The 16,616-nt window shown below is 33.7% G+C and overlaps 1 protein-coding gene across 17 annotated transcripts in view; it reads left to right on the forward strand.

Moving 5' to 3' along the window:
* The window catches only part of LOC149797568 (C-Jun-amino-terminal kinase-interacting protein 4-like), a 243,704-nt gene that overhangs the window by 206,813 nt on the left and 20,275 nt on the right, over nucleotides 1–16,616 (forward strand). For 15 of the 17 annotated variants that reach the window (XR_016421848.1, XM_089962454.1, XM_089962453.1 and 12 more), the window contains 2 exons: nucleotides 1,205–1,354; nucleotides 1,798–1,818. Coding sequence is in view for 16 of the 17 variants with exons in the window: in XM_089962454.1 (XP_089818580.1) it covers nucleotides 1,205–1,354; nucleotides 1,798–1,818 (171 nt within the window). In the remaining variant the exon portion in view is untranslated. The remainder of the gene's footprint in view (nucleotides 1–1,204; nucleotides 1,355–1,797; nucleotides 1,819–16,616) is intronic. The other 2 variants (XM_089962445.1, XM_089962446.1) reach the window with 1 other exon arrangement.

Genomic DNA, 16,616 nt, shown 5'->3' on the forward strand with positions numbered 1-16,616 from the left:
TTATCAGCATGAACACTTCAATAAATTATTGTGTTCCTGCAAATTTTTTTAATAATTTTGGCCATTGCCTATATTGGTTTGTAGCTGAGTGTTGTTTATGGCAGAATCTTGTGAATGTATCTAGTGTCACTGATTTTAGTGATCTGTTTTGAAACATGGCAAATGTTATGGCCATCACTGCTTCTTTGATTTTAGATTTTTTTACTTGCAAACTGGTATAATGTATGACAGAATCTTGTGAATTTAAGTAGATACTGTATTCACTGAATTGCAGTGATACTTTGTACATGTTATGGTCATCATTTGAAATGGGCATATGAACAAATGACACAATTTTTGTTAGAGTAATTGCCCTTTTTGTTTTTCAGCTGAATTCATTGTATGTTAGTTCTTGTGAATGCAATTGGTTCTGCAGTTTACAGTGGAGTTGGTACATATAGTAATTATCTTAAAATGCAAATATCAATAAATCAATACACTCCTGCAAATTTTTACCCTTTTTGCTTCTGGCTGTTTAACAGAATCTTGTGAATGGTTCACTGAAACCTGGTAAAGTTGTTTAAAATGGTTGTTTTAAAAGATTGATTTATGCTAACCCTTGGAAATGGAAGCAGTGTCTGACAAAATACTGTGAATGCAACTAATATCAATTTTCAGTGGATCACCCTACATGTTATGATCATAATCTGAATATGGACATACATGTATTAAAAAATTACTGAACTGTCAGTTTTATTAGAGTTATTGCCCTTTTTGTCTTGCATTTTATTTTTTGATCATGGTGAAACTTGGTATATAAAATGGTTATCGTCTAAACTAGATACATATTGACAAATCCTTGTACTTCCAGGAATTTTGTATGAGTAATTGCCATTGCTGGACTCTGTATGAAGTCAAATACTTTTCAGATTTCACCGGATTGGTGTCAGACTTGTGTTTAGTATGGGAATAATCAGAAAATACACATGTCGACCAACTGTAGACTTGTCTCCATCATTGGTATAGGAGCAGGATGTGAGAATATCAGGTGTATATTTACCTGTGAGCAAAATGAACACCATTCTTTAGTTTTTACCTGGGACTTTATAACCAGAGTTGTGCTGATATGTCGTTAAACCCTGTAAACACACACATACATACTCATTCAGAAGTGATTAAAATTGGGGGTTTAATTTATGTTGATGCCAGACTTTCTTCATTATAGGAAAGAAGAGGCAAAGTTTTGGTAATGCCTTCATGGAGGAATCAGAAAAGAATGAGAGAGGTCCACTTCAAGAAGCTACACCTGTCAGCAACCCCACAGGAACCAAGCTGGTGCTGTCAGGAGGAGAGGGCTATGTGGATTTCAGGATAGGTATGTACTGATATAGTTAGACCAGATCGCTGGATGGAATGACAGACGTATAGACTGACATTATGGTGTGTGTGGCTTTGGTTTGATTCAGTTTGCTTTGACCAATTGCCTGAGAACTTGCAGTTTCAATTAAATTATGGCTTATCCCTGTTCAAAATTACATCATTTAAGATAGAGGAAATTTTATTTAAAAAATGGATAAATGAATGATAACATGTTGGATTTATAAACATCACAAAATGTATAGTAGAAAAAGACACTGAAATTGCCACAGTTCTGAGTGATTTTACCTCAGTAAGATATCACACATACGGTCATTTGATCTAAGGTACCTATGTAACTTATGCAAAAAGTCATTGTGCAGTTGTTTAGAAATCAAAGATAATAAATGTGTGACAGTCGTTAAATTAAAATAAAATCTTGTAACTAAATTCATTTTACAGCCATACCATTGTCAGCACCAGGTAGGTCAGCCATGTAAAATAAATAATACATCCTTAGTCTTTGAGTTTCCTTTCACACAAAACTTTGTCTATAATCTTGATTGCCAGTCAGTTTAATTTCTCTTTAAGAACAACTTTCATACATTTCTTTTCTGGAATTTTGAGTGCAGAACAAATGTAAACATATAAATGGTAGTAAATGATACCTATGTAACGTAGGTATAAAATCTTTGTGGCCCACAACATCTCGCTTAACTTGAAACAGACTGATAACAAGCACCTTTGTTTTGACAATATGGTGAACAGATTCACTATTACCCTCATAAAATGAATTCAGTGATATCGATCTGCTGTCTTGCATTATTATTTTGAGAAATTCAGTTTTTGTAAAGACATTATTGCTATTGCATGTTAAAGTTGTTAATGTATATTTTATAGTTGCTGAAATTTGATTTCACATTTCTGGAAAAGGATTTTTTTCTTGAAACCAGTTTAAACAACTTACCACATATTTATTGATTGTTCTACATCTGAGGTATAAACCTTTACACATAAAGCAGAGTAACTTTAGCATGTACAGTATCTATGACTTTCTCAGCACACTCCTACCCTCTTGGATTGGAATGATGATTAAAATGTATTTTAACACAATCTTGGAAATGGCATTGCTTTCCCCACCCCACCACAAACACTGTTACAAAACTTTGCTTCCTATAATGCAATTTTGGCATGATCATTGCAGAGCAGATGGAAAACTGTTGGAGTTCAGATTCCATCACAAAGTGGAGAGATTTATTTTCTCTTGCATTTCAAACAAAGTCAGGTAATCTGTCAGTTGTTTAGGTTGACTGCCTGCTTCATGTAGTCACTTGATTGGCATCCGTGCATAAAAAGTTAGGCAGTATCTCTTAAGGTGATAATGATATTGATCCATTTTGGAACATGATTGGCAGAGTTTATTTTTAAGTGCACAGTGCTGTTAAACTTTAATCTCTGAGCTGTTGATTCCCTCCCTCAACCCAACCTCCACCCAGGATGAAGATGTCAGGCAAAGTAGTTTAAAAAGCATTTCCTTTGTTGATGTTTTGTGCTTAATGTTTAAAATAAAACCAAGCTTTGAATTTGAAACCCCCTTTCCAAAGGAAAAATTGGCATCCAAGCATGGATTGAAATGGTATATATATATATAGAGAGAGAGAGACTTGCAGATCAAAATCCACGTTTGTTTGGCTTACAGTGGATTTCAAACTACTGGTAGTGCTGTACATAATTTGCATTCATACCCACTGTAGGCTGAGAAGGTGAATCTAGAATATGCACTTTTTTTTAAATTTAATTTTATATATATATATATATATATATATATATATATATATATATATATATATATATATATATATATATATATATATATATATATATATATATATATATATATATATATATATATTCATACATACTGCCTGGTCAACTGGTCAATGTTTGCTTTGAAGGGTTTTACCTTCCTAACATTTTTTGCAGTTTTCTATATGCTTGCCTTAAGGTAGAGTGGACCATGTTATGATGTCCATCCGTCTGTTGCCGATTTTGATTCTGCGCTGTAACTTGAATTGTCTGCATCTACTCAGAAGGTCAAACATCAAGAAAACTGACAAAAGAGAAAAATCATTACTACACAATAGTTCGATATCACATGCTTGGTCCAAACCATTTTGGATTGCATGCACTTGTGTTAAGGAATAAGCCATTTGATTTTCCTGTCAAAGGGCCAAAGGTCACTGTGACATAAAGACAAAAATATTTTTTTCTGCACACAGCAAAGTTTGTGAATGATTTAAACATAGCATAATAAAGAAGCCTATTGGTTTGCAGATCAAAAGCTCAGCAGTCAAGGTCATGGACTGAAAAAAGAAAAACATTTTACATAATAACTTTAGTTCTGGGTCATATACCTTGACTAAATTGTTTGTTGAAGGCTTGCAGTTAAAATATGGAACAGGCCTATTGAATTTGGATCAAAAGGTCAAGGTAGCTATTGCTTAAAAAAATGGGTTTTTGTAGAATAACATTGCTCCTTAACCAAACTTTGCAGATTACTTGCACTTGGGGTAAAAAAGAAACCTGTAGATTCTGGGGGCTAAGAGATAGAGGTAATGGTTATGGTAAGTCAAATAATGTTTTCTGTACATGAAGTTTAGATCCACATGCATACCTTGACCATAGGTCTGGGTCATTGAGACCCATTGGTCAATAATCTGTCCAGAGTTGACCATACCCTACTAACCCTTATATAGAGGACTATTAAACACAATGTAGCATCATGTCATCTTATTATTTTAAAACCTACGTTTTAGTCCAAACTATAGAGCTAGTAATGTACTAATGCGCCAAACCCAATTCATAATGACATATCTCAACCCAAATTGTCTGAAATGAGTTGTCCTGATATATTTTATTGTATACTTGCCAATGGCACAATGTTTTTCAATTGGCATTGTTTTCTAATAGAATTTGAAACTTCACTCGTTGGTAAAAAATACCATATTATATCTCATTTGCACTGTGCACTTAAAAATTATTATTTGAGTTCCATACTGTTAAAACTCATCACAATAAACACCCATCAGTGATATCAAATATGTTCCTAGTATGTGTTTTTATTCATGGATTATGCAGTACATTTTTACCAGAAAATTAGTGGTGGCCAGATTTTTGTGTCATTTAAATAAACATCAAGACATAATACTAGTGTATTTAATGATATAAAATCACATTATAAATAGTTTTCATTAGCCAACAAACAAATCTAGTGAAATTATTCATTAGCAATGGTAAAACAAAATTCGAACAATTTAGTGGAATCCATTACCATACACATTTCACAAAATAGGCATTGGTATACTGAGAGTTTATACAATGAGAGATCATTGTAGTTGTCAGTCAATCACAATGTTTGAGGCAGATTTTAGCAGTCACTTCCTTCCCACATGGCATGATGGGATAGAAATCGATGTGCTTATAATGAATATTTTTATGTGAGTTTTGACGAAAAACAATGTGGTTTTCACTTATTAAGACATGTGCAGATATTACCTTGAATGTAATAACTTTGTGTCAGGTTATTCACTCCAACTGTCTGTCTCAGATCTCATTACTGTTTTTTTTTTTTTTTTTTTTACTATGTCTCCTTATTTCTGTTGAATAATAACTAATGATATCATTGCATATTGCATACCAGCATGGCATATTGACTTTTTCTTAAGTTGTTTTTTATGATGGCATGTCACATTGAATTACACTCATTAACTTACTGTGATCCCAGGTGCCCCGAATGGCCAAGTGGTCTAAAGCGCTCACCGTTAGAGATCACTGCTATCTCAACTCTGTCTGCGTGAGTTCAAGTTTCAGCCTCGGTTAACATTCGTACGTGAGAAAGCCTGCCAGTAGCTTCTCATGGGTCAGTGGTTCTTCCCGGGGGTTTTCCAGGGTTCTTCCTCCACCAATTATACTGGCCGCCATGTATAGCCTATCTTGTGCTGAAAAATGGCGTTAAACCCTACAGCAACAACAACAACAACAACTGTGATCCCAATAGGGTTGTGACATTTATGCTTCTTCACATTGTATCATTTAAATTCTTACACACAAAAGTGACAATCTATTTGGATGCTGCTTTTGATATCGAACTGCACGAGAATTTTAACTTGTTCTTCTGTTAGACTTTATGAGATGGTGTCAGAAGAACTTATTGTTCTGTTAGTTTTGCTGAGAGAGGCTATCAGAAGAATTTACTCTTCTGTATAATTGGATTCTGTCTTATCTTTCCTAAACTTTACCCAAGTACATGTAAATCTATGTACACATTTATCAACAATGACTTTTGTTAGAGAAATGCCAATAACACAAACTGTCAAGGGCACCTAATGCCAATCTCTCAAAAAAAGGTATCAGTCTTAGCATACACAGGGTTCCCATGCTACGGGGAAATTGGGAAAAAGTCAGGAGAAATGATAATTTTTTCCTGACCATGAAAAGTCTTTGAATTTTGCAAATATTGATGAAAGTCAGGAAAAAATGAGGAATTTTCCACCACCACTCGAAGCTCTAAACAATTATGTGATTGAGTCATAACTGAACTGATCATGAGTTAAATTTATCGTGATCTGACTAGAATATTAAGTGCTTGAAGTATGGATCATCTGAGTGCTTGATAAAAACATATTTTTTGAGTCAACCCAGACACTCATTACATCAGATTCATCTAGTAGACAAGATAAAACTAAGGTGTTGGTGAAATTTGACCTGGTAATTATGATTTGCATTACTAGTCACACTAGTACACATATCTCACAACCCACATGTTCATGTCATCATAAATCTGGTAGTCACATTTTATCACTAATAACCCATTTCAAATGTTGTAGAAAAAAATATTTTAAAAAATTATTTAAAAAAACAAAAGAACACAAAGTCCTCTGTATTTATTCCGAGAACAACTACCAGGGTTTTGTTGTATCACATGACTACAATGTTGATATGTGATCTCTGCTTGATGAATCTGACTACCACATTGTTGCGATAGCAACAGGTTTCTTGTCATTGTTCTCGAAATAAATATTGACAATTATATGTTTATTCTGGTTTTTACAAAAGGTATCTGACTTTCATTTAATATAATTTAATTTTTGTACAACATTAAAAGGAGTTTGTTGTAGATATCACATGACTATTTGACTTCCAAAGTCATTGTTTGAGAGTTATGAAGTCATGTGACTAGTTGTGCAAATGGCGAGTACCAGGTCAGGTTTCATCTATTCTGTATTTTCGTCTAGTCCATCTGCAGATTAAAGACATAACTGTTATAATACTTGCCATTTCTGAGAAAACACAACCATTTTCATATTGATTTCATGCAGGTATGAGTTGATATACATCACTTAAATTTTCTAGGCCCGCTGGTAAGCGACTACCCTATATCGCTACCACACGGTGGCAGCAAATTCCAAATTTCAACATGCAGTTGCTGACTCTACACACATCCCAAATGTCCAAATGTGAAAAATGGGGTGAGAATATTCAGAGAAAACCCATATTAGAAAAAGGACTCCTGTTCGTTTTAAGACAGATTTGTTGTCCAAAATGTGAAATCTCAGAGCTGAACTTTGGTGCAAAACTATTACTCAGTGGCATGTAGCTTGAAGCATTGGTTTCAGATCTTAAACAGGATGCAGGAGAAATGGGAAATTGTCATCCCTTGTATTATATATTAAACAACGATACTAGTCCCTGTATCAATACAGGTTTGGGGACTGGTTTATCAAATTACAAAAAGACATGATTTTTCAGAAAATTCAGTCCTTGTTTATACAACAAACAATAATTTTGAAGGTCTTTTGTCAAAATTTAAATCAACCCTTTTGTAAATGTTTTCTAAATGATGGATTTTTAGCCAAATCCTTTTAAGGAGTTTAGGTTGTTTGAAAAAGCTTGTTTGGGTTTTATTGGTACAGATTAATTGATGGTTAAACTTTTTTCGTTACACGATAAGATTCTAATACTTTTCATTCATTGTTTTTTTCATACTGTGATATGAAAAGCTTACTTTGTATAACATGCATATATATTGTTCTAGAATTCTTTAGAATTAAAGGTTTGAAAGGAAACAAAAGTAATTTATGTTCATTATGTTGTTTCCACATAGCAACATAATGCCAGTCAGCAAAGTAAAGTTAGAATTTTTATTTCATACATTGAAATGACTTCACATGCCAATTTATAGGAATATTGTCAAACTTGTTTTGTGTGATACATTTTATGGTTTTGTACATGATCATCTTTTCAGACAAAGATGGTTTGGAGCGTCTTGAAACAGGAACATCTTTAGATTTAGAAAATGCATGTTTCATAATCTAAAATGTTCTTTAATACCATTCAGTAACAGTCATGTCTGAACCTTGAAAAAACTAATTTCATCCTGGAAAAAACCTGAAAATGGCCTGGACATTTATCTTTAGAAAAGTGTGGAAACCAGGCATTCAGTAAAACACTGATCAGGTATTTGCAATTATCCAAAACTGTCCTCAAGCAGTCATATGTTGACACCTCCAGGTACAGGAGATACCTAGCATTTCAATGTATGTCCATAGATTTACCATATTGCAATGAAATCCATACTAATCTCATCCTTTAGCTATTATATTGATGGATCTAGGTTTTTACAATTAATATGTCAATTCTTTCCATTTCAACCAAGTAAATATTTACATCATGTAAAAGATATTATCTGTTATCATGGCATACATGATATAATTTGTTGGGCGTAGAATCTGGTAATAAAATTCCCTTTTTTGACCAGGCTCACTGTTGATTATGCAATTAAATGAGGAATCTAATTTAGTGTAAAATACACAAAAATCAATAGTATCGCGTAAAATCACCAGTTTGTTAATCTCAAATTACTCCATTCTGGTTTACTTTTTGACTTGAAGTATACATGTCCCTGAGGAAAATTCCTTCCCCACATATAGGCAGACTTTTTTTGAGAAAGAAATTAATGCAGTTTTGATAAAATGCCATTGAACCCAACCCCCAGAGTTGTAAATTCAACTCATCTATGTGTTTTCTGGGGGTTTTTTTTCCTGCCTGCTATTATCACATATATGTATCAACTTTTGTTAATTATTGTCAAGCAGTATAGCATGAGATAGAGTAGCAGACAGATGAACAGACAGGGATTGATAGAGCTTATCACAAAGTCCAGTGCTTTTTGGAACAACAGCTAGGGGATAAAAATGAGGACACATTTATAAACCATGAAAAATATTAAGTATAGCCTTCATGGTATAGCCTTACATGAGTTCATCAAAGGATCCAGGTTCAAGTCCTTGCTCTGCCATAATTAGGGTTTACTGAATTAACACCAAAAGAAAGTTATTCTCATGTCCAAGAACTTAAGCAAAAAGAAGATAATTCCCATCATAACTTTCTAGAAACTTTGGAAACTTTGAAGATCGACCTCTATCGTTGTTGCTGGCGTAAGCTGATTAACAATTAATTTGGCTTGGAGATGTAACAAATTCTGAATCTTTATTGTCTGTATATTCTATGTGTTTGACATTATTTATGTAAATGTTTACATCAAAATGGCAGTTTGTCATCATCAGTGAAATATTTGTCAGAAATGCCATACATTATCATGTCACTGTGTACAGGATTAGGCTGTTTCAGTGAAATAGGTGTCAGAAATGCCATACATTATCATGTCACTGTGTACAGGATTAGACTGTTTCAGCATGACCAGATGATAAAACAGAGACTATCAAATTCTATTGAAGCCTTCCTTCCAAAACATCTAACAAATATTGCTTCCTTTATTCAAATTTTCAAATGTATAGTCTCAGGTAAGGCACTCTGTTGTGTGCTGCTGTTTTCATTCTCAGCATGAAAGGTCAGTTAATTACTTAACTGGTTACCTGTAATACATTACTAGTAAATGAACTGTAACTGGTTAATTACAGTAATATAAAAAAATCCTTTTTACAGAGTGTGAGCTGGCAAGAATTTCAGCATTTAAATCTAATGAAACTTGCATCTGACACTAGCTGACATCAAGATATTTCCCAATTGTTTTTGCAAGAGGCCTGTGTATACATTACACCTTAAATTATTTTACAATATTTTCACTATTTTGTGTAGTATGTTTCTATGTGTTGGCATAAAGCCTGTAACATTACCTTTAGTTAGTACCATAAAACCAATATTGTGCTGAGATTTTGTAAAACAGAACTATATAATGTATAAAGAATGAGTGTTGATGGTAATATTACTCTGTATCATATCTTAGAACAGCAAATCAGACTACATATATAGCATTAGAATAGCAGATCAGACTACATATATAGTATTAGAATAGCAAATCAGACTACATATATAGCATTAGAATAGCAGATCAGACTACATATATAGCATTAGAATAACAAATCAGACTACATATATAGCATTAGAATAGCAGATCAGACTACATATATAGTACTAGAATAGCAGATCAGACTACATATATAGTATTAGAATAACAAATCAGACTACATATATAGCATTAGAATAGCAGATCAGACTACATATATAGTATTAGAATAACAAATCAGACTATATATATAGCATTAGAATAGCAGATCAGACTACATATATAGTATTAGAATAGCAAATCAGACTACATATATAGCATTAGAATAGCAGATCAGACTACATATATAGTATTAGAATAGCAAATCAGACTACATATATAGCATTAGAATAGCAAATCAGACTACATATATAGTATTAGAATAACAAATCAGACTACATATATAGCATTAGAATAGCAGATCAGACTACATATATAGTATTAGAATAGCAAATCAGACTACATATATAGCATTAGAATAGCAGATCAGACTACATATATAGTATTAGAATAACAAATCAGACTATATATATAGCATTAGAATAGCATATCAAGCCACATGTATAATATAATAGCAGATATGAGTACAGTTATATCATTATAATAGCAGATCATAGTACATGTGCGTAGTTTAGATTTGGAATCAGATCAGAGCACATGTATAGCATTAGAATGGCAAATACAAGTACGTGTATAGTATTAGAATGGCAGATACAAGTACATGCACAGCATTAGAATGGCAAATACAAGTACATGCACAGCATTAGAATGGCAGATATGAATACATGTATAGCATTAGACTAGCAGATCAGAGTACATATATAGCATCTGAATAGCAGATAGACTACATGTTTTTGCATTACCGCGTCAGTGGCCTAATGGTTAGAGCATCCGCCTCAGATGCAGGATGTCGCAGGTTCGAACCCCAGCCGAGTCATTCCAAAGACTCTTACAAATTGTAATATCAGCTGCATGTTTTCATTCTCATGCATGATGCTGAGCATTAAGAGGATCGTGTTAGGACTTGTCAGTCTGGTGTCAGGATAATGTGGCTAGTTGGGACATCAATCTACATGTCTGCAGCATGATACCCCAGTGCTAGACATCACTATAAACTGATACACTGCAGACATAATAGTGATATGACTGAATTTTTTTAAAGCTGTGTTAAAAATCCAACACACACACACACATATAACATTAGAATAGCAGATATGAGTACATGTATAACATTAGAATAGCAAATATGAGTACTTGTATAGCATTAGAGTATCAGATATGAGTACATGTATAGTATTAGTGTAGCAGATCAGAGTACTTATATAGCATTGGAATAGCAGGTCAGAATATATGTATAACATCTGGTTGCTTCTGCAGCAAATGTATGATGCTATTTTGTTAATTTTTTACCATATACAGCTAATACTCAAACCATCAGAGGTTATTTGGGGAAAGGGTTGGTTTTTCATTCAGAAGGGTGATCATTACCAGTAATTGTGACTGAGCACTGTGCTTTGAATCTCTGTTTCTCTCTCTTTCTCTCTTTCTCTCTCTCTCTCTCTCTCTCTCTCTGTAAGACATTTTAATATTTAGATAGATCAGTAATGTGACTTACAAGGGATCAGCATTCTTAAACGCTTACTACATGGTGATGGGTTCAAATGATTTTGAACATTTAAATAAATGGTATTAGAATGAAAGTTTATGCATACCCATTTTATTCAGTTGTCCATCCTTTAATGTTGTTCCTTTCCTCAGGGGAAACATTTCATTTCAAAATGGAGTTTTTTCCACAACAATTAACATAATTACTTTTTTTATCATGCATATTAATTGATGTTAACTTACAAATAATAACTTTAGATAGATAAAACTGTATTCCAAAAAATATTCATGTTAAACTATGGTTGATAACTAAAACAGCAAACTTTTATAGGCACTGTATATGTCACTGTTTTTATTTTTCAAATACTGGGCACTGTATTAAATTAAATTTCTTTTCTGTTTCTTGGTGGAAACTAACTTATTTTATTTGATGTGTTCAAAAATTGAGGTAAAAAGTAAAATACAGCTGTACAAATTTTAAAATAGTTCGTAGAAAAAAATTAAGGGTATCTGAAAAAGGTAAAGATAGTATATTGGCAGGGGCATCTCAGTCATATGGACACATATGAAATTTCACTTAGAATTGTTACCAAAGAGGATGATGCTTCGAAAATTCCTGCATGCCATTCCAAATATTATTCCATTTATTAGCACAAGTTTGTTAAGAGCTACTCCTAAACTACCAGGAGGATTGTCATGAAACTTGACACTCTCTTAACATGTTCCAGTTGGTCTTACATGGAAATTTGTTATTGCAACTATTCCTGAACAGATGGTCATATGTCTAATTGGTGCCCCTCAGATTTTTAGTATGAAGTCTAGTGATTACCATTCCCATGTTGTGGCCTTTTTGAAAATCTTATTATCGCTACTTCTCCTGAATCGATGGTCATATTGACAAGGGTTTTAACTCCTTATCACTGCAGCCCATGTTTATGTGAAATAAGGTGTTTGTGCACTGCTTCAGAGTTCTGTAACAATTACATAAGCAGATGGTTTAATATAAAAGGAAAAGGATGTAGTTCTAAAACAAAAACTAAATAATATAGACTTTCTACTCGTGTTAAAATGTACACTGGGGAGAAAAACATCATTTATGACAGGGGAAGGCTGAAAATTACAGGTTTTAGTACCAGAGTTTATGTCCAGATTTTATTGTTTTTGGCTTGGATCAAAAGCAGACCAGTCTGAACTGCACATAGATGAACCTTTGCAAAAGTAGGATAAGCTTGAGATTTGGAGTAAAAAAAGAAAATGAAACTTGTGGCTCTGATACAAAAAGAAAACCTAAAGAAGTCCAATTGTCACCCTTCTGCATATGTTTGGATGAAATAACCAATTGAAAATGATATAAACAACCATTCAAATAAATGGAAATCTCTTTGAAACAGGTGTTTGGATGCATTCAGAAGTACCCCAAAAATGGTTCCAACCCTAATTTCAGGTGAAAATGAAAAGAATTTCTAGGGGACAAGGAGTTTACTGTAGGACTTATTACGATGTTTTGTTGGACCTAATTGAAAATGGTGCCGATCTGATATCAAATATAGCCACCATGGAGTCCATTTTGAAAAACTTGTTATTCCTACTCCTGATCAGCTGATCATATCAGCTTTGGTTTTCACTAAAAGACTTCTCACGATGTCTGATTAGTTCCAGATTGAAAATGTTGCCAATCTGACATCCAGCATGGTGTCATGTTAAAAATCTTATCACTGCTCATCCTAAGCAGATCGATGTGTGATTTTGATTAGAAGACTAATTTTGTTTATAGCTATTTCTACTAAATGGGATGGCCATAGTACAGTTTTCTAGGCGATGATGTTAATGGTACAGAGATCAGAAGTAGGGTACAACCTCATGATATAAACATGGCACATGGAGTTAATGATTTAAGGTAGCAGCAGAAGGAGCTTGTGATATCTTGTTTATCTGAAATGTAAAGGGGCATATTGGACACCCAACATGGCTGCTATCATGGCTAAATTGAATTTTGTTTAAAGCTAATTCTCTTTAACAGATGGTCATGTTGATACGAGGTTTAATCTGTCGAAGGTCATATTGGCCAGCTTGGAAATCTTATTATCACTAGTCTCTTTTCAAGGGATGATCATACTGAAACATCGTTTATTCACCCAAAAAACACCTATCACTATAAGTACATGTAGTTGGTCCTAAACGAAAATGATGCTAACATGACCTGTCAGAATTAGACAAATCATATAACATCTACTTCACCAGAATAAATGGCTTTATCAACATTTTTCAAACACTACTTCTTGATAGCCATTCAGAAAATCTTTATATAAGACTACTTCTCCTGAATGGATGGTCATATTGGCATTGGGTTATCACTAAAACACCATAGCAATACAACTTAGCTCATTCTAGGTACAAATGATGTTTGTCTAACCTCTACTATGGCACCATAGCTGTCCTGAAGATCTTGTTATCACTGCTCATTTTGCATGAATGGTTGCATTGGCAAGGGATTTTCATTAAAACTCTTCATACAGTACTTAACAGGGCATTGCTCACCAGCAGCATATCTGCACTTTTGTGAAGGATTTTGGAAAACAAGACATAATTGGTATTGGTGTCATGTCAAAGGTCATTGCTTGTATTTTTGTTTTTCACTGAGCCTATATGAACACAGTCTAGCTTTGATCTATACATATTTGGAAGTGACTTTTGACCAGACTTGGAATTTTGTTGCAGTTCTGTGAATAAGTTGCTAGTAAGCACTCACACATTAATTTTAGGGTTAACAAACTTGTTTTAGGTTTTTAGCTGTACTGGCATGTAAACAAGATAAAACAAATGTGTGAAATGGACTGTTTTTGTTTAATTAACCCAGTGTAGGGATAAAATGTATATCTGTAAAATACATTCAATTATACCACTTCAGTAGCTCCTATTTTTCCCATTAAAAAATATTGCAAGTGGATTTAACCAAACATAACGTGTGGTTTTATCTTGATATTGTCTGGGAAAAGTACAGTGATCTTTTACCCATGGTACACTACTTCCTCGATAACTCATGCCCTGATAATTCGCAAACCCACTTGTAACACGGGGTCAGGCGTGGATCCCATTTTTATAAACCAGAAAATACCCCAAAATGTATCCATATTTGTTGAACTTGAAGAAAATCAGGATCAAAAGTGATAACTGAAACTTTGATGTATCACTCATTTTATCTTTGAAAATGGTAGATAGTATCAAGAAGTGTTGATCAACATTTTGAAATTGTCAGCTGTTAATGAGAAGTTATATGATTTGTTATATTTTCTTTCCAAACAACATTCCTAGTAATAGTGATATTCAAGGAAATTTTGATCAATGAAAATGTCAGGCCTAGTGGAGGCAGTACTTTAATAAATAAATACCAATTTATAAAAAAAATTGGATCAAGTGAAACTTGTGTTTTAGTTTCTTTTAAGTGTAATCATCATAAATGCAATCTGTCCTCTTGTATTTAAGCGTACAATGTGTCAATCTACTATAAAACCTGTGTCCTTGAGTGTTTCTAGGAGAACCTAATTATGTGCCAACTTTGTTTTGATATCTGACTTGTAGAAATACTTATTGTATGCAAGTGTCATAGATCATCATCCAGTGTCTCACCAATTGTACGCTTATGACACCCAAATATACAAACCTGGCCACCCAACTGAAGTTGATGCTACAATCCAAGGTGTAGAGAGGCACATTTCTGGTGTGAAATTATGGATGACATGTAACAAGCTGCATGCAGATGAATGATGATAAAACTGAAGCCATTCTGATCACAACACAAAGACGTTCTCATTCATATCCTTTACCTCAAACAATAAATATCAGCAATACCATCATTAAATTCAGTCAATACAAAACCTAGGTGTTACTCTTGACAGTACTCTTACGTTGCACCAACATGTCATGAAGATATGCAAGGCTGCATATCTTGAGCTGAGATGCATCAGCACATTCGCAAACTTCTTTCAGTTGATGCCACTAAAACACTTGTTTGTTCATTAGTACTTTCAAGACTGGACTATTCTAACTCAGTTCTGTCTGGTTCATCTCAATATCTACTCCAGAAACTTCAAAAGTTCAAAACACAGCTGCTTGGATCATCCTTAGAGTACCACAATCAGAGCACACCTCCCCTCTGCTCTGTACCCTACACTGGGTATCCATTCAATCCAGAATCAAACACAAAATTTGTTCTCAGTGCAACATTTCACTGATGGACTCCAGTCCAACATACTGTTCCGACCTCACCCATGTGTACACACCAGCAAGATACTTACAGTCCTCTTCTGACAATCGTATACTCATTATTCACACTATGAAAATGAAGTCATATGGACAACGTTCTTTTGCATACCAGGGCCCAGCAACATGGAATGAATTGCCCACTGAACTTAGACACAAAGACGCAGTGATCTCATTCAAGAGTACTCTTAAAACTCACCTATTTCGACTGCAGGAACAAACTTAAAGACTTAATAATAAATATTCCTACCTTAAATATTTTCAGCATGTTTTATGTTTTCTAATTTCATGGTGTTTGTTTTTTGTAATCATATCATTATATATGGTTTTTTTATGTTTTAGGTGTTGTCTAATGTTATAAAGTGCTTAGAGCTTCTAAAGATTATGTGCTATACAAAGTCCTCATTATTATTATTTTTATTGTATTTTTGCACTGAATTAAAAGCTGTCCTCTTTTTGTAATGTCATGTTAATTACATAGTTTGAATCAAATAAAGGAGATGGAATAAAAGAAAACTTAAAAGTCATGCAAATCCTACATGTTTAAGATCTAGTGGCCCCAGTTGTATGTCAAATGAACTCATTTCAGTTGATCAGTGAAACACTGCTATAAATGTTTTTATGTACTTAATTTAATTAAACTACCTTAAATTAACCTACTTAGTCATAACTGTGATCAAAGATAGGAAAGCAACCAAGCGAAAGGAATACTTTGTAAAATAAAATAACGAGCATTGTTTCACAGATACAGACCATTGTGGGGGAAACAGGTTTCATAGAATCCCTGAATTGACACTTAGAGATAACCTCAAGGATGATAGGAAGTTGTACTATTGCTTGCAGTGAAATTATGGCATCAATATTTTACTAGTTGAATAATAAAAAATTTGAGTTTGTATGTAGATGATTGTCTCATGAAATGTCACTAGTTTTTTTTTTAATGAATATTGTTTGGTGGAGTAACAACAGTTAGTTTAGCTCCCTGCTTCTTAGACTCCCTGCTTTGCACTTC

This window comes from Sinohyriopsis cumingii, chromosome 6 (genome assembly GCF_028554795.1).
Source record: "Sinohyriopsis cumingii isolate HCF-2022 chromosome 6, ASM2855479v2, whole genome shotgun sequence".
NCBI classification, from domain to species: domain Eukaryota; kingdom Metazoa; phylum Mollusca; class Bivalvia; order Unionida; family Unionidae; genus Sinohyriopsis; species Sinohyriopsis cumingii.